Below are 24,243 nucleotides of genomic sequence, written 5' to 3' on the forward strand. Positions count from 1 at the left end.
CACTGAGATTTAAACATTTCTCTTTCTGCTTTTCAATGTATTACTTTTCAACTTGTTATTCTCATGAAGAATTGTGAATTCTTTCTCACACAAATATCCAGTAATGGCAGCAAACTACTACTCAGAACTCCTACATTTGCTTTTCTGTTAAATGTTGTCAATAGCAGTATTTTGAGCACTGGCAAAATTTTACATAAAGGCTTTTAGATGAAACATGAGAGAAAAATTAAAATAGGCAGTAAAGTCCCAACCAGGATAAGGGAATTTTGTAAAATTATGTTGATGTCTCAGTGGTTCTCCAGATGGTGTTAATGTTAATAACTTCAAAACAACTACCCTAAAGGCAGCCAATTTCTGAAAAAGATTTTAAAAAAAGGAAGAAAATATCACATAGCATTTTTTTAGTATGTGTGTTGTTTGACTGGAGTGGCAATTCATGACTTACGAGCATCTTCAAAGTCAGTATTGATGTTTTAAACATAGCATGAGAAGAAGCAAAGAACAACAGACCACTGAAAGACATCTCTCCTTCTCCTAGGTCTTGCTTGAAAGAGATTGAGAGATGAGGTATTTGTTGAACAGAAGCCCAACATAGCTCAGTGTTAGAATCCCAGAAGTAGTGTCTTTGTGTTTTGGTTAACTCCTTAAAACACGAGGTCCAAGAAACAGACACAATCTCTAAAAAACCCAAGCTGAAGGCCAGGATCTTTTAGCCCATAATGGAAGCATTAGCCAGGCTCTGAACTACGGGATCAGCTGCACCTAAAAGAAGTACAACCAGTGAACTGAATTGTCTACAGCACTGCCAAACTGGCGTGACACCACTAAGGATCACACCACAGAAATCCCATGTAGTGCAGCACCCTGTGACATATTTGGCCACGACAACTTTGAACACAACTGAACCGCACTGCAAGAAGCTAAAGATAAACCTATTTTTCTTCTACCTCTAAAGTAATAAATGAGACTCTGGATTTCCTCACAATAACTGTTTTGAAGTTTCACAAAGCTGTATAGACAAGAGATATGACATATAAAGCGTCTTAATTTCTGTAAGACAGATTTGACTTTTAAAGCTAATTCCATATATGATAAACCTAAAGCCAGCCCAGATTCACCACAGGAGGCTTCCAGGCAAGCTCCAGGATGTCATCTCTCAAGTTCTCTTACTGCCAGGAGCTGTCCAAAACCTTCACCAGAAATACAAAACACATATACTACCATAAACAGCACAGGGAGTTGGGAATCCCCCAGTGCCTCCACCTGCTGTATTTTTCTGACATATGAGAAATGATCCCCAGTTCAAACACATTCCGGACAACAGATACAAGCGTCAACAGAACAGGCACATTTCAGTGCCAGTGAGTGAGTGATGCAACTAGGAGCAGGAGAAAAGTACATTTGCTTTATCTCTGTGGAGGTGGATGAAGACAGATCTTGTCAAATCCCAAACAGGTAGATTAAGCAAAAAACAATGTTTCAGTGCTTCCCTTCTGAAGTTTCTACTCCGCTGGGGCTGTAATTACACATCATAGCTCCTACCAGAGTTTTCCATGTGAAATGTTTTCCCATGTTTTGTCAGGTGGTCCATTTGAAAGCTAGAGCCAGTGGCTTTGCCAACGGAATACAATCTCAGAGTTTTATAGTATACTTTGGTCTGCTTGAAAGCAGAACTTGCAAGAAACCTACATAAATACAACAGTGGTTCTCCTGACATAGCAGAGTATGTCAGTGGAGTCACTCAACACAAATTAACAATTTGTACACTGAAAGGCAATACACACCACTACAAACCCCCAAGGGTCTCAATGATGAGGACTCAAAAATTGGTGATGAACAAAATGCTTTCTCCACAGTTAAGCAGTGACTGTCACACATTTTGTTGCATGAAAGCAGCATCCCATCTGTACCAAAGTTAGACATGGGATCCTCACAAGCTTTTCTGTGGAAGCCATACAGGGATGCAAAACCACGCCAGCAGAAGGTGCAAAGTCAGGCCTTGCACAGATGGTTGAACCTCTGAACATTCATACTTCACCCTGAGCAGCTGTGACTTGAGACTCCTTTTCTGAGATATTTCCAGAAGGTTTATTCCAAAAGATTGTGTGTCTAACAACTGTGTGCATATTTCTGAGCTGCTGTCCAAACATGGAGGGAAAGGAGAAAATTTTAAAAAGGAAAATTCAAGAGGCTATTTTTAGGTTTTTGATTTAAATAATTTAATATTTTACATAAAATTGCCTTTTATTTTCTGTCACATACCTTAATTGACAGATTTATTTTTTTTCCTATTGATATCTTTGTCAGTTTGGAGTTTCGGGTCAGACTCTGGCCAAAGCACACAACTTTAGGCAGCTGGATCCAGAAAAAAATTTCTGAGTACACGTCTTTGCTGGTTTTACAGTTTCCAATGTTTTATAATTAGAAACGTTTCAAACAATAGATCTCTACAGTTACAGCAAGTAATTCTGCTGCTGTTTTTCTTCCATTACATTTAAGGCAGAGATAATGATTCCTCTTCCAATTCTCAAAGATTATTTAAAGTTATTTAACTTGCTCTGAAAAACACTGAGATTGCTTTTGAAGATGTAATTCATTAAGTGTAATCCACAGCCATTTATCTCTGTGAGCTTTTTAAAGGTATTTCTCACAGCCCTTTGTTCTTCTTGAAAGTTCCTGACAGCTTTAATGATGAGAATAGTAAAGGGAAAGCTGTGTCAAATACTACATTGCTGTGTGGCTCTCTATACAAATACTTTTTGAGAGTAAGGTTAGATACAACAAAATTCTTAGTATTTTTATGTTGTAGGGATTTAAGCATTTTCCTGGAATTCATATAGTTTGCAACTCTCTCCAGAAGATAGCCTTATAAGTAATAGCAATTTTTTTTAAAACCTATAATCTTGCTATTTCAATCACCACCTGTATAAAGTGTTCCTGGGAGATATCTGGTACACAGCACATGAAGAATTAATTATACAATTTACACTGCTAATTCTGAATGCTACGTGTTTATTCCATTTTCAATTCAGTTTAAAGAAAACCAAACGTCTAATCTGGAAACCTCCAAGATTATCCTTTAGTAATTGGTTTATACAATTTTTAAACTCTTTTAATCTGTTTGACTGAAGTAATGACTGCCAATAGTAATGACTCTTAAGTCAATATTTTGGTGGAAGCAAGATACAACATATTTCATAAAAAGCCAACTGTTTTAATGAAGTTATTCAGAGAAAATTTACCACTTTCAAATTACGTGGATGTATTCCACCTCCTCTAAATGATTTGTAAAAACACTTTGCAGACCTGAAACATCCCTGATCTATCCTAGTGTTTTCTCCCATTTAAGATGTGATACCTCTCACTTAAATTTTGCCAGATTCCTCCAATAAACAGAAAATCCATATCTGGATAATCTCTGGATTGCTCTTCCACACTTAACCTTATTCCAATTATTTACTGACTTCCCATTCAGGAAGAGGATGGGAAACACTGGACATCATCAATTATTAAGTCCTTAATGAAGGACTGTATAAGCTTTTTGGTTTGTATTCAGTGATCACATACACAAAAGAGAAGTCACACCTGTATAACTCCATTCCTGATGCCATACAAATAGAATGTATGGTCACATCCTTTCAAAATACTGACCAGGGACACCTCTAATTAAAGACTAACTCTTGCACCATGCTGACACTAAAGTAGAAGCGTTTCTGGTATTAGAAACCCAAGATTCTAGTCCTGAAAAAATTTCAGTCTGAATGCTTCCTAACCAAAATACAGGTACATCCTTTTCACAGAATCACTAGGCTGGAAGAGACCTCCAAGATGATCGAGTCCAACCCATGCCCTAACACCTCAATTAAACCATGGCACTGAGTGCCACATCCAATCTTTCTTCAAACACATCCCAGGATGGTGACTCCACCACCTCCCCAGGAAGACCATTCCATACTTTATCACCCTTTCTGTAAAACCTTTTTTCCTAATATCCAACCTATATCTCCCTTGTCGCAGCTTGAGACTGTATCCTCTTGTTCTGTCAGTTGCTGCCTGAAGAAAGAGAACAACCCCCAGCTGACCACAGCCACCCTTCAGGAAGTTGTAGAGTGAGATAAGGTCACCTCTGAATCTCCTTTTCTCCAGATTAAACGACCCCAGTTCCCTCAGTTGTTCCTCATAGGGCTTGTGCTCCAAGCCCTTCACCAGCCTCGTTGGCTCCTCTGGACTCATTCGAGCATCTCAACGTCCTTCCCAAACCGAGGGGCCCAGAACTGGACACAATACTCAAGGTGTGGCCTCACCAGTGCCAAGTACAGGGGAAGAATGATCTCCCTGCTCCTGCTGGCCACACTATTCCTGATACAGGCCAGGATGCCATTGGCCTTCTTGGCCACCAGGGCACACTGCTGGCTCATGTTTAACTGCTGGCTCCCGTTCAGCTGCTGTCACCAGTACTCCGAGGCCCTTTTCTGCCTTGGCACTGTCCATCCACACCTTCCCCAGCCTATAACGCTGCAGGGGATTATTGTGACCAAAATGCAGGACTTGGACTTATTAAACGTCATCTTATTGGACTCTGCCCATCCATCCAAGCATTCCAGGTCTCTCTGTAGAGCCCTCCTATTTTCCAACAGATCAACACATGTTCCCAGCTTAGCGTCTGCAAACTCACTAATGAAAGACAATACCCTCATCCATGTTGTCAATAAAGATACTGAACAGAGCTGGCCCCAGCACAGACCCTGAGGGACACCGCTGGTGAGTGGCCACCAGCTGGATGCAGCACCGTTCACCACCACTCTCTGGGCCCGGCCATCCAGCCAGTTCCTAACCCAGCACAGAGTGCTCTTGTCCAAGCCACGAGCTGCCAGCTTATCTAGGAGTATGCTGTGGGAGACAGTGTCAAAAGCCTTGCTGAAGTCCAAATAGACAACATCCACAGCCTTCCTGCATCTACCAGGTGGGTCACCTGGTCATAAAAGGAGACCAGGTTGGTCAAACATGACCTACCTCTCCTAAACCCATGCTGGCTGGGCCTGAGATCCTGGCCATCCTGTAAATTCTGTGTGATGACACTCAGTATAAGCTGTTTCATTATTTTTCCAGGTACTGAGGTCAGGCTGACTGGCCTGTAATTACCAGAGATCCTCCTTCCCACCCTTTTCAAATGGGAGTTGCATTGGCCAGCTTCCAGTCATCTGGAACCTTGCCAGTGAGCCAAGAGTGATGGTAAATGATGGAGAGCAGCTTCGCAAGCTCATCTGCCAGCTCCCTCATCACCCTGGGATGGATCCCATCTGGTCCCATAGATTTATGAACATCCAAGCATCTCAGCAGTTCTCTTGACTGCCTCCTCTTGAATAACAGGAGGACCATTCTGCTCCCTGACACCATCTACTGACCCAGGAGGACAGTTGTCCTGTGGACAAGCTGTCTTCCCACTAAAGACTGAGGCAAAGAAGGCATTAAGCACTTCCGCCTTCTCATCTGTAGTTACTAAGTTCCCTCCCATGTCCAACAGAGGTTGGTTTTGCCCTTCCTTTTACCATTAATATTTTCTTTTTTTTTTTTTTTTTTTTTTTTTTTACCCTTTACAGAAGTTGCCAAATTAAGTTTGAACTGAGCTTTGGCCTCCCCGATTTTCTTCCTACACGCCCTTTATTCACCCAATGCCTTCTTAATTTGGTAACAATATTTGTTGGATGTTCATGTTCTGGGGCAAACACCCAATACACAGTGAATTGGATTAATTTTAAATTAAGACAAATGGGGACATCCATCCACAGGCATACCACATATCCAGGCTCTCTCATTTTGAGAGAGGCAACCTTAGAATTTATCCTAAATTAGGGACCTAGTATCTAGTATGCATTCTTTAGGCTCCAAGGATTACAGGGATAAGATCTTAATTTGCTCTAATGGCTACATGGGGACACTAGATTGGTACATCTAAGTGTCAAAAAAAAATACCATTATAGTGTCTTTTCCAAATTACTTTAAAAGGCAGAATGAAAACCAAAAATCCTAAGACAGGCAATGAAATTCATTACCCCTAGGGCATCTTGTGAAGACAGACCAGGGATATTTCAGCAGAATAAGGAAATTAACAAGAGGATACATAGAACAGCACACACTGAGGAAAACACACACACACACAAAAATGCTATTCAGTCCTATTTGTTTTCGTGATAGGGACATTTTTTGAACTCTGCATTCATTTGCTTATATATTTTTAAAACACATCTGCAAGTAGCTAGAAAATTATGGATATCTGAAGCAAACAGATGATTTTATTTAGATGCTCAAGAAAGAATAAAAAAATCATTACATATGAATTAATAGCTACAGTGTATCTCCATATAACAAGAGAAACAATGTGTTTTTCCTATTTTCTAAGAAGTTGTCTTAAACTGCATTTTTGTCAGTTATTTAAAAGTCCTGTACTTGGGAATAGGCTAGAACTTGCTAGAACATGAGCAAGAACTTTTTCAAGTGCTTCAGAGCATTTTTTATCCATAGCACAGAAAAGAACAATCACAAAAATCTCTGAGTAGTACTCTTCAAAATATAAGACAAACTGGCATTTTAAAAGTGCATAAAACCAGAAGAATATTACAGTGTATGGAAGTGGTATACAAAAGAAGGAGAATGTTTTAAACTTACCCTATTGATACTCCTATTTCTTAAAATAATTTGAATTAGATTTTTCTTAAATTCTTCCATCTTCTTGAAACACTTCTTCAAAACATGATTAGATAATTTAGTATCAGTTATCAAACTCATCAAAACATGAACTCCTTCAGTAAGGAAACTTGGAGCTGGGAACTTCGGACTGTTGAAAAAAACAGTCAGTCCATCAAGCAACTGAGACACTGAATTGCATATGGTGAAAGAATCATTCTCAAGCTCTGAGAAGTCTGCTTGAAGAATTCCTCCTTCTGACAGTTTTCTTATTTCAAGCAAACGTTGCAAAAAATGCACTGGAGCAGTCACAGATTGCTCCTTGCTAGTATGGCAAAGATTCAGTGGGGGAACTCCTTCCAACCAAAGTTTAGAAGTGTTGACATTATGTTCAGATTGGTGAAAATCTGAAGCCATGCCTAGAGAATCAAATGCAGAGTCATTACAGACATCACATCCAGAGTCTTCTAGCTGGCTTGAGTAGTTTGTAGGGTTTATAGACTCCTGACCCAGGAGAGTTTCAGCAGAGGTATCCTGTTTTCCTGAAATGCAAACATGAAAATTACATTTGTCCAATGCTTAAATACATGCTTATTGAAAATGCCATATACATTTTCTCTTTTTCGCTTCCATGCAAAAAATCATGTAATACATGTGTATGTTGGCTCCCCAAGAACTTCCCATTACTAGAATTTAGCTGTGGAAGAAGGTATTTTTAAATTAAAGTCAAAATTTTCAGAAGTCAATGTCTATCTGTGAACAAGATGTCTTATGCTCATAGCAATATGAACAGTAATTTTGAGTTTAAAACTGTCAGAAATTTTAAATTTTCCTAGATATAATTAAAGTAGACATAAACCAAACAATTTAAGTGAATATCTATACCCCCATTAATTTCCAGGGAAGAAAATGCATGTAAATTTCTGAGCCTCCAAACATTTTCACTGCATTTATTCCCAAAACCTCAGACTGCTTTTAAAAGGCAATGAAAGTCTGTTACTATAACTGCATCAAATAAAATATTCTTCTTAATGTGTACTCTCGCTCCCCAGTCAGGTAAAAAATTCTAACAACAGTCAAAGCTGAACAGAAGATTAGATTTGATTTTTTTCATTATTTAACAGAGAGGAACATTCAGAATCAAAAGCTTCTTCAGTCATCACCTATTTCATACCATCTTTAAAGACACACAAACTACATTACAAGAAGCATACAGTACATTCACAACAATAAATTACTTTCGTGTGCTACTGCAGACTCTCATCCCATTTCACACATTAAATACATTTAAGGCAATGCCTCTCGACATAAACTCAGCTCTAGGTGACAAAAGACCTGTTCTACATGCTACCTATGCCAAAAGATCACAGTCAAAACAAGCCAGAGAAGTGAAGTGGAAGACCAACACACAAACATCTCAGTGCTATGAGGCAAGGCTAGAACCCCATCTGACCGAACCCTGGCTCAGCCCTGCCTACTGGGGCAGAGTTACAAACTGCTTCCCCTCTCACTCTTGGAAAACATGCCTATACTGTTGATTTTCCACGATGCAATGCAGTACCATACTCCTCTGCCTTTGTATTTTTAAATTACTTAAAACAAATTACAGATGGTTTGGCCTCACAGGAAATAAATGTTATATTGCATGGCAAGTTAAAAAAAAGTATTTTTAACACAGAAAAGCAGCAACCCTATACAACAATCTGCAGTATTCTGTATGTCAACAAAACATTACTCTAAAATTTTGATATGGATTTCATTAAATTCACCATTTCAAAATAAATTCTGACCATTAATTCAGTCTCTGAAAACATACCAGTACCCCCGTATTACTGAGATCAAAACTGGAAACGTGGTTTATTTATTTATTTATTGTTGAGTTTCATGTCTCTAACATTCAGACATATTTGAAATTGCACAGTATTGGTACCAACTGACTCAAAATGAAAGGGCTAACTGTATGGAAATCAACTGCAATTTCCGGGAGGTAGGTAGAGCTGGATGTTTAAGGCCAGCCTAGCATTTATAGATTAAACTGTTTCCAAATGCCCTGCATAACCAAACTTGGAAAGCAAGCAAAGAAGCAAAGCACACTTCCCATGGTCTGACTAACAAGAACAGGCATCCATCTTTCATGTCGCCTCTCCCCAGGGTTTTGAGCAAAACACATTTCAGAAGACAAAAACTGAAAGTTGTTTTTGGTGCCATTTAAGGAAAATAAACCCTTCCAGGGACTCCATCTACTCTGAGTTCCACTATGTGGTTATTTTGTTCCTGTTCTTAATCCCATGGGACAACATGAAAATTGCACATGAGGATTTAATGTCAGACGTCAGAAGAAGCAAAGCAAAAACTATGTGCAAAACCCCCATATGTATGTTTGCTGATTCTCTGGTGGAAGTAAAACAAAACAAAACAAAACAAACAAAAAAAAAATAGAAGAGGTGAAAGAAAGGTGCAGAAAAGACAAGAAAAAGGGAAGAATAGTATAGCAATACCCATAGAGACCAAACTTAAGATGTTCCCAAATAAAAGAAGTAGGGTATTCAATGAAATACTCCTTCTACTAGGAGACAACGTTGCATTTATGGTTAGGTTTCTATCCACTGCAATATCAAACTCCTGTTCCATGATGAGCTTCCAGAAAACCCTGTTACAGTAAGTCCTCAATATCAGTGTATTTCCAGCTAAATGAGTAATAAAAAATGTCTAAAATTGTTAAGCCATTTACATGTTCCAGTCATTTGGGGAGGAGGTGGCAGTTACATTGTAAAAAAAATACATATATATAATGCACAAGGAAATACTCATTATTTCCCTCAAAATGTCTAGAAATAGCTTGTACCTTACTTCTTGAAAGAAGCTAAACTCCTCACTTTGTACTTACCTAATATTCAGATGAGAAAGCAGTCTTGATGTTCACACCATGTAGTAATCAAGTACAAAAATAAATAAGTAAAAGGAATGGCATTAAGCCTGCCTCATACTAACAAGAATTTTAAAATACTAATTTCAAGAACATTTGACCATAAGTGTATTGGAACAAGAAACATGAAAATTTAGTGTGTGTGATAATGTGACCACAGATTTTACAACACCATAAATGAAATATCTGGTCATGAACAATCTTACAGTCTCCTTAAATCTGTCACATCAAATTCAGGAAATATTAAAATTCTTAATTAATTAATTAATTAATTTTTAGGACTTTAGCTCCTTAATAAATTAAGATCTTGAGCTGAAAAACAAAGCAAGATCCTAAGCCTTAAACAAAGCAAGATGTGGTCCTACAAGGAGCCTTGGGGTGCAAAGGCTCCTTGTGAAACTCACATTTTTCTACACATATCCACTACTGCAGAAAGAGTATGGCCTGAAAATCAGAAGCCACTCAAGGGATGAGGGAGTGACTTACATACTGCAGTGTGTCAGCAAGGTGTGCAGGCACAAGAACTCAGATGTACATACTGCTGTGGGACCACAAAACAGAGGCTTTCAACAGGGCAGTGAGATGCTAACCAGCCTCATGATTAGAGAACAGGGAGTTTTCAGCTAGTCCTAAGGAAGCAGAGCTCTAGAAAACACCAAAGTCAATCCCATATCCCACATTCATTCTCTCACTACCCAATGCAGAGTGAAAGAGGCAGCTTGTTTAAGATCCATGTAGTAGGAGCTGGGGTGGTAGAAGATGCTTTCTTAAGACACTCTGCTGGTGGCTGCCTCAGACCAGAGATCATTTGAATGAAAAAGGCCCAATGCTACATGTAGTTCTAAATTTAAAAACTGGAAGAAGGAGCCTCAGCTAATGAAATTGGTGTGAAATGGTAAAATGATCTTCAAGTCTTTTGAAAAACTTAATCTACCTGCAGTTCCATCACCAACAGGGACTGCAGAACAGAAAACACACTTGAAGGTGGTAAAGGTGAGAAGCAAAGTGAAGACATGATCTGAATTCTGTAAAGAAAAAATTACTTCAGTTTCAAGCATTAGATTTTGTTTATATTCTTTCATTTCATGAGCAGACACATGGATTATTATCTGAAAATCAAAACCACTGACATCAGACATGTAAAGTTCTCTTAAAACTCAGTTACCATTTATACTCAGTTCCACTTCTAAAAGAAAAAAGAGACAACTAAAAATGAGACATTCATAGAAACCTCTTTGATGATACGGCATTCTGCTTTTCAAGTATGTGTACAGTCAATAACCTCTAAAAGGAAATGAAAACTTAAGTGAAATTATGTCCACGTCTACATTTTTTTCAGGGCTCTGTTATTCTTAATTTTCATTGAGAGCTTTGTTTGAAGTGCACTTTCCATGAACAATGAATAAGTTTATTCTCTTATTTAAAAGCCCATACGTTTTCTCTGCCTTTCTTTCATAACTCTGTCTCTAGTCTGCTGTTTTCATTACTAACCAAGATGACTGGTTGAGGAAAAAAAACAACTCTCCCCCCTTCATGAACTCTTACGTGTTTAGCACCCCATTGTTGTCCTGACCTGGAACCAACCCAAACTTCTATTTTCATTAATCCATAATAAGAATGCCAAAATGCTATTATAGAGTATTATTGGAATTCTCCAAATAAGAAGTTTTAGAAGGCTTGCATTGCACACTTTGCTTCTGCATCTCCATGTTTTTTGGGTTTTTTTTAACTGGCTTTGGAAAAGAAAGGTCCTTTGTTTAAATGCAAGGTGCTTTTTTAATGCTTTTTAATGCAAAAGGTGCATGCTGACGTATTTTATCCCATTTAGGGATAATTTCACAGAAATGAATACAGAACTGAGTATGTAAAATTCTCCAACTGTTCAATGCTAGGATTTAAATGCTTCTCTAAAGGCTTAGAAACATACACTTCAATTTGTTAGGGATTTTGCCTACATAAAGCACCTAAATGTTTAGAATTCAGTAAGAACTGAGCAGGATTTTGAGGATATAAACATTAATTTTTAAGGGATCTCTGCAGATGATGGCACAAATCCTCTGTAGTTGGAGTCAAATAAAGCAAACTTGCAGTAAAGATATGAAAGGATAAATAATCAGGTGACAAACATACAGATTTGGATCAGTTAATACTCATCAAGCAGCTTTGACAACAGAAGATCTGACAAGCTTTATAATATTGACCATGTCAATGACATGGCTGAAATTTGAATTCTAAGCCAGACAGAGGATGTTCCAAAATACTAAATGAATTAATGTTATCTCTAAAGACTACCTGACCAAACTGGTAGTACCAAATGGTAAGCATTATGTCTTATCAAAAATGCTCTGAATCATGAAACAAACTGAGCTTAGTTAAGAAACAAGAAATAGCAGCCAATGAAGACTGCAATGATCTGGATGCAAATGGATGCAATCTGGATGCAAATGGATGCAAAAGTGAGATGAAGGCTAAAATCAGGTAGACTCCTTAAGAGGTCAGCTAAAGCATGCCTTCCTAAAAACATCACTTTTCTTGAATACATGATATAAATGCTTGGCTTTTCTGTCCTTATACACGCAGAACGACACAAAGAAAGATCTGCTTGAGGAACTAGATTCTGAGTTGGAGCTGGGTTAAGGTTGCCCAAAAGAGTTGTGAAATCTCCATCCTCAAAGATGCTTAGAAAAGGTCTGGACACAGTCCTGCACAACTGGCTCTAGGTGACCACGTTTTACAAGAGGTGTGCACAAGATGATCTTCTAACCTCCACTATTCTGTGATTCTGTATTTCCAGGAAAAAAAATTGGCTGATTCTTAGCTTCCCACAGTAGACTTAAAGGCAAAAGGATCCTAATTGCCATGGCCACACTTCTTAACCTGTTTTTACCATATACATTCAGTTTTCCCCAAAACCATCATTCTGTTACTCAGAAGAAAATAAATTAATCTACACTAAATTATGAATCCCTCTTACTTTTATGACCCTTATTCCTAATTATCACTATGGATCTTATAACAAATTAATAAAATGATAACAAACCCTTTCTCTTGCTGGGAAAATTTGGTTGGTTTTGCCTTGGAATAGGTTCCTTACACAGAAGTCTGGAAAGAAAAGGATGCTACTTGGGTCCCTTTGCCCAAAGTATGTGCTTAGAACAGCTGTAGCAATGCCATTGTATAAGACAGGCAGCACCTGCTTTCAAAAGGAGAAAGTTTCCACAACCGAAACAGACCTGTTCTCCATGGAAGGAGCAGTACTTTGAGATTTCAATGAATCATTACACTCCAGCTGGTGCTTTTTGCAGATTGCAAATTAACTTATTTAATTATCCTGAAAAGGCCTCAGCTTTCATAAAGTTCCCCATTGTGTCAATACAATTACAGAGAACAGATTTACCTCATCATCATATTCCAAGAGCCATATTCCTACAAATCTGTGTTAAAACTAAACACAATTTAACTTCATTTTTGCCATCTCACAGATCTGCTCTCATTTCTTTGTTCTCCTCATAAAAACAAAATAGTTCTTAGGTTGTGAGACATTCCTTGCCATGCTGCCTACTTGCATTATTACCACTGTAGATGCATGGGAGTACACCAGTACACTTAAGATGTCAAATGACATTTCTGAAATACTGTTTGCCTGACGCCCCTATGTCTTAGAGAGAAAATGCTGAGATGACACATTGAGCTATCCTTATGGATCTGTATGGAGAGAAAGACACCTATTTTTATTTAGGGTGATGGGGAGGCAAGAAGTAGGGAGATAGAATGTCTTTATGCAGAAACATCACATCCCTAAGCACCTGAAAAAAATAATCAGAAGTGTTTTCCATGGCAACATCAAATTAAGAGTTGACTGCTGCCCAATGGAGAATCCTCTGACCTTAGAAAAAAGAAGATAGAAAAAGAAAGAAGTAAAAGATACACCTTAGAGGCTGACAGTTCCTCTGCAATTGTTGTGCTTTTTACGCCTTCCAAATACCAGGAGGGGAAAGTGATGACAGGACACAGCAACCTGTAACAGCAGCTCATTTAAACACACCAACCTGAAAAAATACGTATTCCTTAAACATACCATGATAACTTGGAAATTCTGGTCTGTAGTCCTCTACATTACTACCATGTCATAGGAACTAAAATTGTTGCTAAGTGCTATTTACAACACATGTAAACTTTTCACACTATTTCATCTGTCTTCTGGGGAGGGAAATAATTTCTCCTAATAGATGAATATGTTTGTATCATTACTATTCAGTCAGATGTGGACTGCTCTTACCCCCACCAACAGGGAAGACTTCTTTATCAGGCTGCAGATAACATATCCACTGAGGAAATCTTCAGGTTTTGTCTGACCTTTCTGAAGTCATCTGGCTTCTCTTTGAAAATGAGCTTAAAAATAATCTATTATCAATGATGTCCTCTCAACACTCCTTTTAATGTAAGGAGGCAGAGGAAACATCACAAGCTACATTACTTAAGTCATGATGTCGAGAGTTTTGCCCTTTCATAAGTTTGAAATTCAATTATTCAGAAAATATTTTGACTGGCCATCAATTTTCCTGCCATCATCAAAGCAGGTCTTATCTGATCCTTTCTTGCCTACCAAGGAAATCCTAGGGTGTAAGATGAGCGCCTAGAGTTTCTGCCCCTCCCTTTTTGAGCAAGAAATTCCCAAGCCATGACTTACAAGGAAGTGGAAAGGGAAGAGAAGGCTGAATTCTGTGTCTCAAAGCAAGGCTGCTGGTAAAATGCAGCTATGTAATGCTTATAATCAGTTTTACTTCAGCTGCTGAACTGGCTGGTTTCAGTTCTATAAGCTCCCAGTGAGAAGAAATGAGACTGAAGTGTGTTCATTCATACTAATCTACAAAGGAAGTTGTTCCCTTTTTCCACACGTACGACTAAATGCCTCAAGAAACGCACCAAGTTAAGGAGTGAAGCAGGAGATAAAAAATTATTTTTTTCTCTGAGTGTTATTCCCAAAAGAGATACAAGTTGCTTCTTTGATGGAATAGAATTCAGGGGACAGTATCCTGAAAGGCAGAACACAGTCCCAGGATACAGATAAAAATCAGACATTCAGGTTAATCACATTGTGACTCAGAGGTCAGCATTTCCCTAAACAGGGACACTCTGTGGTAGGGCGGCTGGCACATGTGCTACTGTGGAGGCTAAAAACAGGAGGGAACTCCAGGGCATGGCAGAAGAAGTTCTACTGTAAATGATCTATAAAATGAACAGTGACCTAATTCTAAAAAGGTACAGAGTAGAGAGAATCTGGTTTTTATTTTAATTGGAGGAGAAAGCAGTTCAGCAAATTCCTACCCACTGCATAAAAAGGGAAAAACTTGAGCCAAATTTGAAGGTGAAGCTAAGGAAGAGGGAACACATACTTGAGACCAGTTTTGCTGAACATATACCCTGGACAATCAATTTTGAACCTTCAAGAATATCAGCTGGAAGCAACCAAATAATAAACATCTATCCTTTAAATTGTCATTCCTAAAATATATGCTTGGCAAAAAAAGGGTAGAATACTGCATTTATGCCTTCTTGGGTTGGAATAACAGCTGCAGGCTTTTCAGATCTCTTAAACACAGCCAGCCAAGAAACAATATGATCATTGATTTTATGAACTGACAAGAGTGAAGGAATTTGTGTTGCAGGACAGGTGCTTCAATCCGTGAATCTATCAATTCACCAGTGCTTTGTAAGACCCTTTATCTTTTCTTGTTGTTCCAAAACAAAGTGACAACAGAATGCTCAAATACTATAAATGCATAATCTTAGAATAACATCAAGAAGTTGCTATCCTTCCCTTTTGTGAAATATTAATCTAAATCTAAGAAAGACATGAAACTTTGATTTAACATGAAATTTGACTTTTTTTTCTACCCACAGGCATAGTTGTCAGTGCAATACTGTCAAGGTGAAAAGTAACAGATAATTGCAAAAAGATTTGTTTCTCCTCCTCCTATGACTGACATACAGCCAAAAGCACCACCCAGGGATAAAGTCCTTGCATTCAGAAAGACAACTGAAAAATAAGTCAGATAAGGAACTTCCAGACACAGCACAGTCAGTGAATACTCAGCACTGCACTTTACAAAAAAACCCCACATTAATTTGTAAGAACTCATACCAGCAAGCAGTTTACCTGCAGCAAAGCATGCTTCTCTCCCTAAATTAGGAACCCACAACTTTTTTAGTGTCTCTGAGGGCAAAGAACTATTCAGGTGGGACAAAGAAATTTGGGCACCATTTCCTTTAAAAATGGATTCTCTGTTCTTTATCCTTCATGTATTTGCACACCTCTACTGTGTTCAACTGTATGTGGAGGGGGAAAACAGGTACCACAGCTTCAAAGAGCTCACGAATTTCTCACATCAGGGAAATAAAACTCCATGGGCAGTTTCTAATTATTCCTGAAGCCTCTGAAAGACCTACCACTAATATTTCAAACAGCAGGTGGGAGATGAAAGCTCTCACATTTGGGATGCAAAGCAGAGAAGACACAGCCGCAAAGTGAACCTTGGCTGAAGGACTCAAACTCTTTAGTTCTCAAGAGACACGAGCAGGAAAAAATGCAGTCTTATCCTTATTGCATGCAATTTTCTGGTGGTGAATTTTTTGAAACCCAGATATTCCTGTATCTAAAGAGCTGTTAATCAAAACAGAAGAAAACCATAGAAAGGCTGGGGGTTTTAAATATTTTAAAGAGGCTGCATTATTTTAAGCAGAACACCAACTCCAGAAATGAGGCTGGAGAAATGAGTGGAGGAGAAAAAGGATCTATCCATGATATCTGCAGATTACTTGGTGCTAAGAACAATCTTAATTATCATCCTCAGTCCTAAAGAGCATACCTCTGGTGTGATATTAGTAGTAAATCTGGGAAACCATAACGATGGCTTGATGGATCTATAGCAGTTTCACTCGAAAGGATGAAACCTTATTACCACTTTTTCTCCTAACTTAGATCCAAGCTCCTTGTGCCTTTGTAGCTCAGCAGTAGCCACAGCTTCTATTCTCCATGGGCTTGAAAAATTCCAAAACTGGCACAAAACACAAGAAAGGTGTTGCTTTTTATCTTGGGGCAGAAGATGTCAGTGGTGTAGTGGCCCCTGTTTCGGGTAGGCCTTGCTTCTACAACCATCTTCCCAAACATGTCAACCACTGATGTTCTACTATTAATATACATCATCAACTTGATATCCCAAGGAGTGTGTAGATCTCATCAGGTACCAGTAACAATCATGTAATCATGAATGTACACTCAGTAGAAATACACACTCAGTGCAGCTGTAAGACATTTAAAATTAGAAAAGATTTATCACATTTTAAGTCTGTGAACAAACTCCAGTGTGATTAGGGTAATGAAAATTAACATCCTTTGCAAAAGGTGTTATCTGCCAGGGGCAGTTTTCTCTGCCTATCTCACAAGTAAAACTTAAGAGTTCAGAGAACCTTTCAAAAATTTGACTTAGAATACAGAAGTTGCAAGTGAATTGATTTTGTTTGCTATGTTTTGCTAATTGGTAGTGTTTGCTGTGTTCTGCTTAACCCACAATTAGAATATCCTCTCCAGACATTAGATGTTCATAAATTTCTCCTGATTATACGCAGCCTGTTCTTCAAAACATAAGACACCTGTTGGAAACTGCATCTTAAAAGTTACTTTTAGTCTTAAGTGTCATGTTTGCAACAGGTTGCAGAAAATAGACACACAGACAATAAAAAAATAAGAACAGTCATTAAATGACTTCTCTGTTGAGAAACGTCTGTGATACTGATTAAATACATAAACCATTAGAGCTTCTAGCTGAAGTCTAACGATGCCCCATCAGTCAACATTACAAATTAGAAATCTTTAGGCAAGGCAACGAAAATGCTACTTTTTCACTACAAGGGCAGTGTGTTACAGCCTCATCAAGTTTTCCACCAGGGAACCTTATAAAACTCTCAAGTCATAAAGCAATTAGCTATACATCTTGATTTTAGAGATCCTCTCAACAGTGAACTTGCTCTCTCCTTCAGCACAGAGCATTTTGACCTCCATCTCCCAGGAAAGTATCGCCCCAGAGCCTGCAGAAATCCTCCACTGCCTGATTTCCAAGCTCACACAGCACCATGGATATCTTGAATTAAGCATGACTTACTACACATGCACAAGTCAGAGAAACAGTGCTGTTTGAGACCATCTTTTTTTTTCTATCTTCTTTTACTAAAAGCTTTCCTGAATCCAATAATATCAGACTCACAGTATTTTACCATATGCCATAAAAAACATTCACAGTATCCACAGCGTCAATATTCTCTCAGAAACAACAGCTATACAGTCCTTTGCCTGCCCTACCTTCCTCTTACAGATATTGGGGATCAGTGCTGCCAACACTTTAGACTTTAATTCTAATTTTAAAATCTATAAGGTGGTTAAAAAACATCTAAAATGTCTTTTAAGACATGTTCCAAATGTAAATACGAACAAGTTCTCACAAACTAGTGTTTCCAAAGTTATGTGGTAACATTGTGTAGTAACAATTTTTTTCTGCAATTATTTTGTATAATACTTATTGATTCTGAAGGTTGCATAAGCATTAAATTCTCAAGCACAATCCCATTAAAAATGGACTAAGTGTTCCACTACCTCAGAACTTTGGGAAAAACAAAAAGCTGTACACTGAAGGCTCTCACATCTAGGTACAAGAAATGGTACAAGCAACACAAAAGCTGTTTGGTTCCTTGCTATTGCAACACAACCAGAAATTATTTGAGTAACTTACTGTTTTCCAAGTAGAATCTTGGAGAGATCCTGTTCAAAAGAAGTTCCTGTCGTAATCGAAGAACTTCAGCTTCCAGCACTTCAACTTTCCATTTCCATCCAAAATCTTGTTCAGATACAGTTTTGGCAAGGTACTCTGTGTATTCTTTGGAACTCTTCCCTGGTGGTTTTGAGTGGATAATTGCAAAAGCCAATGCTAGTTTTGATATTTTCAAGTAAGAAATTTGATTTTCTCCTCTGCTTTTGATTTCTATTGCATTAGAAAGAGAGAAAACAAAAAGGTTACTTCACTATGACTCCATTAAGGAAATTATGCACAATATTTTCTTGGCTTTGAAAACTGTTTAACAGGGAGACCAATTCTTTCATTTCTAGCGCGTTCCTAAATCATCTAGAGAACAGAAATACAAGTGTCTATGCACAATGTGAGAACAGAACATATAGGAGCTGCACTCAGCTATAAAAAAAAATTCAGCCAGTTTTGAGAATAACTGTGTAAGTAGTAAGCACTTCAAATAGGCTTATCCTAGCAAAATTTTCAATGAAAATGTTATCTCTACTAAAACAAGGATGAAAAAATTAAAAGTAGAAGTAGTAACCTCAAAAAACACACCACTCCCTCCCCCCCCCCAAAAGAATTCTAAACTCATGACAGAAGAATTCATTTGGGGTTATTTATACTTAAATACAATACATATGATTTCATGAAGGTGTACCAAAAGGTCCCAGTGCTCAAAAGATAAAACCTTGAGGTTGTCTCTGGTTTTGGACACCTGGTATTGGCACCCTTCAAGTTTTAAGTCTACATTAAGCCTCAAGCCTGCAGAAAGCTAAACAGACATCTTCAAAGTGAGGCAACTGGATATTAAGGTAAGTGAAGAAGACAATTATAGACGCTTTGTTACAAACAGTGAGGATGAGGCAAAAGGCATTATAAGAGTCGGAGAAACAAAATACTTAAATAGATGATTACATCATGTGCAACAGCACAGGGCCTAGGAGTACAGAAGGAAAAAATGAAATTAAAAGCAACTAATATTAACCAGCCTATCTAATCAGCAAAGTCACTTTTTTTTCCTAATTCCACACCATTTTCATTCAGTTGCTTGATGTATTCTTTTCCTGAAAAAAATCACTCCCAAAATAGTAATTTAAGAAAAAAAAAAAAATCACTTCCTACACTCTTGCCCGACCTTGACACAATTTTTTCATAGTGCTGTTTTCTTCTTGTTATCCATCAAAACTGCAGGTTAGGCACTAATAAATTGTGTTGAGCAGCTCTGAAATAGTCACAGCAAGGTCTGAAAAAGGTATTTTTGGTCATCCTTTCACCAGATCATCCCCAATCACTAAGCTGTTTTCTTCCTCTGGTTCTACTTGACTTTGGATAGCAAGTCATAGATCTTCCTATATTCACTTATCCATCAGGGACGCTTACAGCAGGAACTGCTTTTTAAGTATTTCTTTCACCTTTCAAATACTCCTGAAATGCGCAAACAATCCCTTGTGCACTTCTTCAATACTGTCCATTCCGACACAGCAGCCAGTTAACACTTTATACAGTACAGAGCACAAAGGACAAGAGTGTAAAAATTCCTTGGGATCTATTTACCTACAGCTGTATTTTAAGCTACTCTTCTCCACTTGAAATATTCTATTGCTGTCGTGTGTCAGGGCAAAATCACTTAATCCAAGTCACCAGTCCATTCTTAAAGCTAATTAAATAGTAAGCCTTTAGAAATTGAACTATACTATATATATATCTCCTTACTTAAAGCAGTTATACATTAAATGGTACTTCTGCAAAATTTCTGATAAAGAAAATCTATTTCACACAACTTTTCAATTCATATCTAGAATTTCAGTGAAAAGTAGAAATTGGTTCTCTCAAAGGATTAGCACCTCTGTGGAACAGCTAACTGGTGCAAGACTTTTGCTTGCCTTATACATCAAAGGAAATGTTTACAAATACAAGAGCATGCAAGTAATTGAACTGCCTTTAAAGCTGTGAATAAAATGAAATACATGGAACCACAATGAAAGAAGATTAAATAGTAACAGTAAGGTATCCAAAATATTTGGCTTTGAATGTGAAAGGTGCTTCCCATCAATAGAAATGTCACCCAGATATTACTCAACAGTGTCTGTCAAGCTCCATTCTTACAAAGTCCCCATGCAGAGCAGAATGATAAATTAGGGCAGGCAGAAAAATGTCTTACACTTACACTGCTTGTTTAACATTTTGGTGCCTCCAGAGACTACTCTGCCAAAGCTTTCTGATTCATCTTCAGTTTAAGGACAAACACATATTTACTTTCTGCTTCATAACATGCTTTGTCAGTATTAGTATTTTCCTTTAAATTATATTCACAGAAGTTGCAAAATTACCAGCATTCCAGTATAGGTCAGGGAGTGGTATTTATTCCAGCATTTCATGAATGCTCAGGTGCCTTTTATCATCAGAGTCACCACCAATACTTTATTTATCGTATTCTATTTCTCCTGATGGGACATATTATAAATGCAAAGAAAATAACTGCAAAGTTTGCTGTCTGACCGCTGACATATTACCACTATGCTACTAGTGTGAAATGCTACTTTGGTAGCATTTTTTGACCAGCCATTATTAAAATAAAGAGAGTCACTTTTTCATTTTGTTTTAAAAGGAACTACTGTGTTTTAAGCATAACAAAAACTGTAGTGCACAAGGTAACAGTACAACGGAGAAAAGTAAAGGGATCTTTCAACCACAACATTCCAAAATGCTATTTTTTAAAGTAGATGTGTCCCCAGTAAGTCACATAAACCATTATGCAATTTTGCTTTAAGAATCTTAAATAGCATTCCACCTTAAGACATACATTTAATTAATGAATTAATGCAATTTGGAGTTTGAGGGGGGCCTTTTCCTCTTTAACATTTCATACAGACTCACTTCTACTGTAGGAGTGCCTTACACTGAATGAGTTTAGGGAGACATTCTTACTCTGGAGGAAAAAACACACTCCTTTTCTGGAAAAAATTACTTGCAAAGATCCTGTTAGAAAAAAACCCCAACAGCAGAACACAGCTGGTTCTTCTCAGGAACAAGACACAGCACAGTTTTTGGAGAAGTCATTCTGTTGGAATCACAAAATCTCTTGTTTAAAAACAGATAATTAATGACAAATGGCAATATTCCTGCATGCATTTCCAGAAAAAATGGATTTCTTAAAGACTTTATGGAGAATATAACAGCTCTCTGGTACTGACATTTATCACCATCTCTCTTCACTTCTTTTCTGATTAGGAAAAGAGAAGTTTGTGTATCGAAAAGCAAAGGTTCTAAGAGCTGATAGAGGTTTTTCACCATACCCTCAAAGTGACAACTTCTCTCTCAGAAACTACGACGCAAGTCTTCTAGAAAATAACACACTGGATGACACTATTAGAAATATGGGGATGCTCGCCAACTGTGCATTAGCAAAAATTGCACAGCAATCTGTTGCTCTCAGGAAGAGCTGAACCACCAAATATATTCCAGTGAAAGCATACTGGCAGCTACAGAGTTTTATCAATAATGTTTTTGCTCCTATCAGCACAGAAATGACACCATTGGTTGGGCAGAAAAAAGTTTTAGAACCAAATCAAAAACTTTCCTTGACTGAGAATAGTACCCAACTGAGAGCAGAAAGGAGTCACCAGTCCAATTCTAGCTGCTAATGTCAAAATACATCTGACAAAGGTTCAAGAATTATCCAAAGCTCCGTTCCTGTGATTACTCAGTGTTAAGGAGAGAAGCAATAATCCCTTTCAAACTCTGCTGGAAGCAGGACTCAGCACCCTAACAACAGATAGCACCCGGTGACAGGTTCCCTATGCAAACACTCAATCCACAAACTGATACTGGAAGAGCGCTCAGAGGACACGATGGGTTAACAGTACTGTTGAACGGGGCTACATCTACAGATTTCCAACACCAGAATGACATTCCACACTTCCAGCTCTCATGCAGAGAGAGGGTACTGAGAACCCACAGGCCTGCTGAGATCCTAGCCATGGAAGACTGCTGAGCAATTATTTACCAGCTGAAATAATTACAAAGGAAGTGATGAACTGTCCCGTACAGCTTACCAAGGGGAAATGAGATGTGGTGCAAGATCCATTGAAGACCTTTGATATTAGCAGGAAACAGGACAACAGAAAGAACCAGGATCAACCTGCCAGTCCTGTTTTGCAGCTGCATTTCATGGAGCAGCTCATATGGAGAGATTGAAACGTTAAGGGTCAATGACTCAAAGAATCAGCCATTTGCAGAAGAAGGTGAATCCTCAACTCTAGAGCTTTCAAGAAGTCTTTCAGGGATGCTTATGGATAAAGGTGGTGAATTTTGTACAATTTACTCTTCTGAGTGGTACATACAGTTTTCTCACTGACCTCGGAAACAGGTAAGTCACAGAGAAATGGGGGGAAGGTAGCTAAGTTATGCTACGATTTAAAATTATAGGGTACCTCAAATCAAACCCAAAACCTAAACTCACTTGGAATAATTTAACATTGGAGTAAAAGTCGTTAATGCCATAAAATTATAGACCTTAGGAGTGATTTCCAAGTTTGGCCACAAAATTCATGGCTAGTAATGGAGGAAACTGCTGCAAATGTCATAGACAAAACCTTATTGATTAACATCAGGAAACTCATTTGTTATTCAGACCACTATCATATGAATTTAAAAAATAATTTTAAAAATTATGAGCAAAAGATACAAAATAGACTGTAATTCATGTAACTTCGAGGCCATTCCAAGGCCCAGTTTTCTCCACATACGAAATTTTAATTTAAAAATAAGAGGAGTTGTTAGGACAGTAGCAAATTGCCAGTTACCACTACTACACAGCTAAGAATCTTCAGACAACCCCAAATTATTATTATTATTATTAATAATAATAATAATAATAATAATTCTCCTTCTAAATTAAGAGAATGGTCTGTCCTTAAAGGCACAAACATTCAAGGAAAGACTGTCTTGTTGCCAGGATTTTCACTTTAACTAGTCTGTCAATTACACAGTACAAATAAAGGTAAAAAAAATTACCCACATATTTGTAACCTCATCTTCTTTATACAACAGAAACCAAGATATTGACTCATTATGATGGAGCACAAAATGCTGTAATTGCTCTAGTGGAACTGGGCTGAGTTCAGACACATATGGCCACAACATTAAGCAACAATAAAATAAACTTGATTTAATTGGTATGCCTAGCACAATGTCATTTGTGTATATAATAAACAATGATAATGGGACAGCTACATAATCAAGATGAACTCAAGTATGCCTTGTGTTCCAATTAAGCAGCTTTTATTGTAAAAATGTATAATAAACCAAGGCTACTCCACAGTGTCATCTTCAAACAGCCTATGCTCACAACGCATAAAGATATGTAATGTGAACATACTCAATGTGGGGAAAACTTGCTTTTCCTACAATAAGCCGAATAATAACTCCAGCATATTTTTTTGAAATGAACTCGAAATGGTAAAACAATACTGAAAATAATAAATATTTTAAATACTTTATGTCAAAAGCACAAGGAAACTTCAATGTAGCATGATTTATTTCTTCAAACTCCAACTTTTAAACAATTTAAGCTTCTAGAATCAAATCTTATAAATTCTCCAAATCCAAATAACATGAATGAGTTGAAAAAAACATTTTAGCACTTACTAATGTTCCTCAATTATAACCATTTCTGAGAATTTAAGAACATAAGCAAGAATAATCCCTCAGGATTTCAGTAACATTTCTGACGTAGGATTTATCTCCTCTTAACTACAGAAACCTACAATTTAGTTGGCTACAACTGAG

The 24,243-nt window shown here is 37.7% G+C and overlaps 1 protein-coding gene across 1 annotated transcript in view; it reads right to left on the bottom strand.

Annotated features, from left to right (window-relative positions):
* Positions 1-19,925, bottom strand: part of MEI4 (meiotic double-stranded break formation protein 4) — a 61,219-nt gene extending 41,294 nt beyond the window's left edge. The window contains exons 1-3 of the mRNA XM_058419693.1: positions 19,877-19,925; positions 18,397-18,645; positions 6,667-7,226 (exon numbers count right to left, since the gene is read on the bottom strand). Coding sequence (XP_058275676.1) covers positions 6,667-7,226; positions 18,397-18,645; positions 19,877-19,925 — 858 coding nt within the window. The remainder of the gene's footprint in view (positions 1-6,666; positions 7,227-18,396; positions 18,646-19,876) is intronic.
* Between the last annotated feature and the right edge of the window lie 4,318 nt (positions 19,926-24,243).

The sequence above is a fragment of the Hirundo rustica genome, chromosome 3 (genome assembly GCF_015227805.2).
Source record: "Hirundo rustica isolate bHirRus1 chromosome 3, bHirRus1.pri.v3, whole genome shotgun sequence".
NCBI classification, from domain to species: Eukaryota; Metazoa; Chordata; class Aves; order Passeriformes; family Hirundinidae; genus Hirundo; species Hirundo rustica.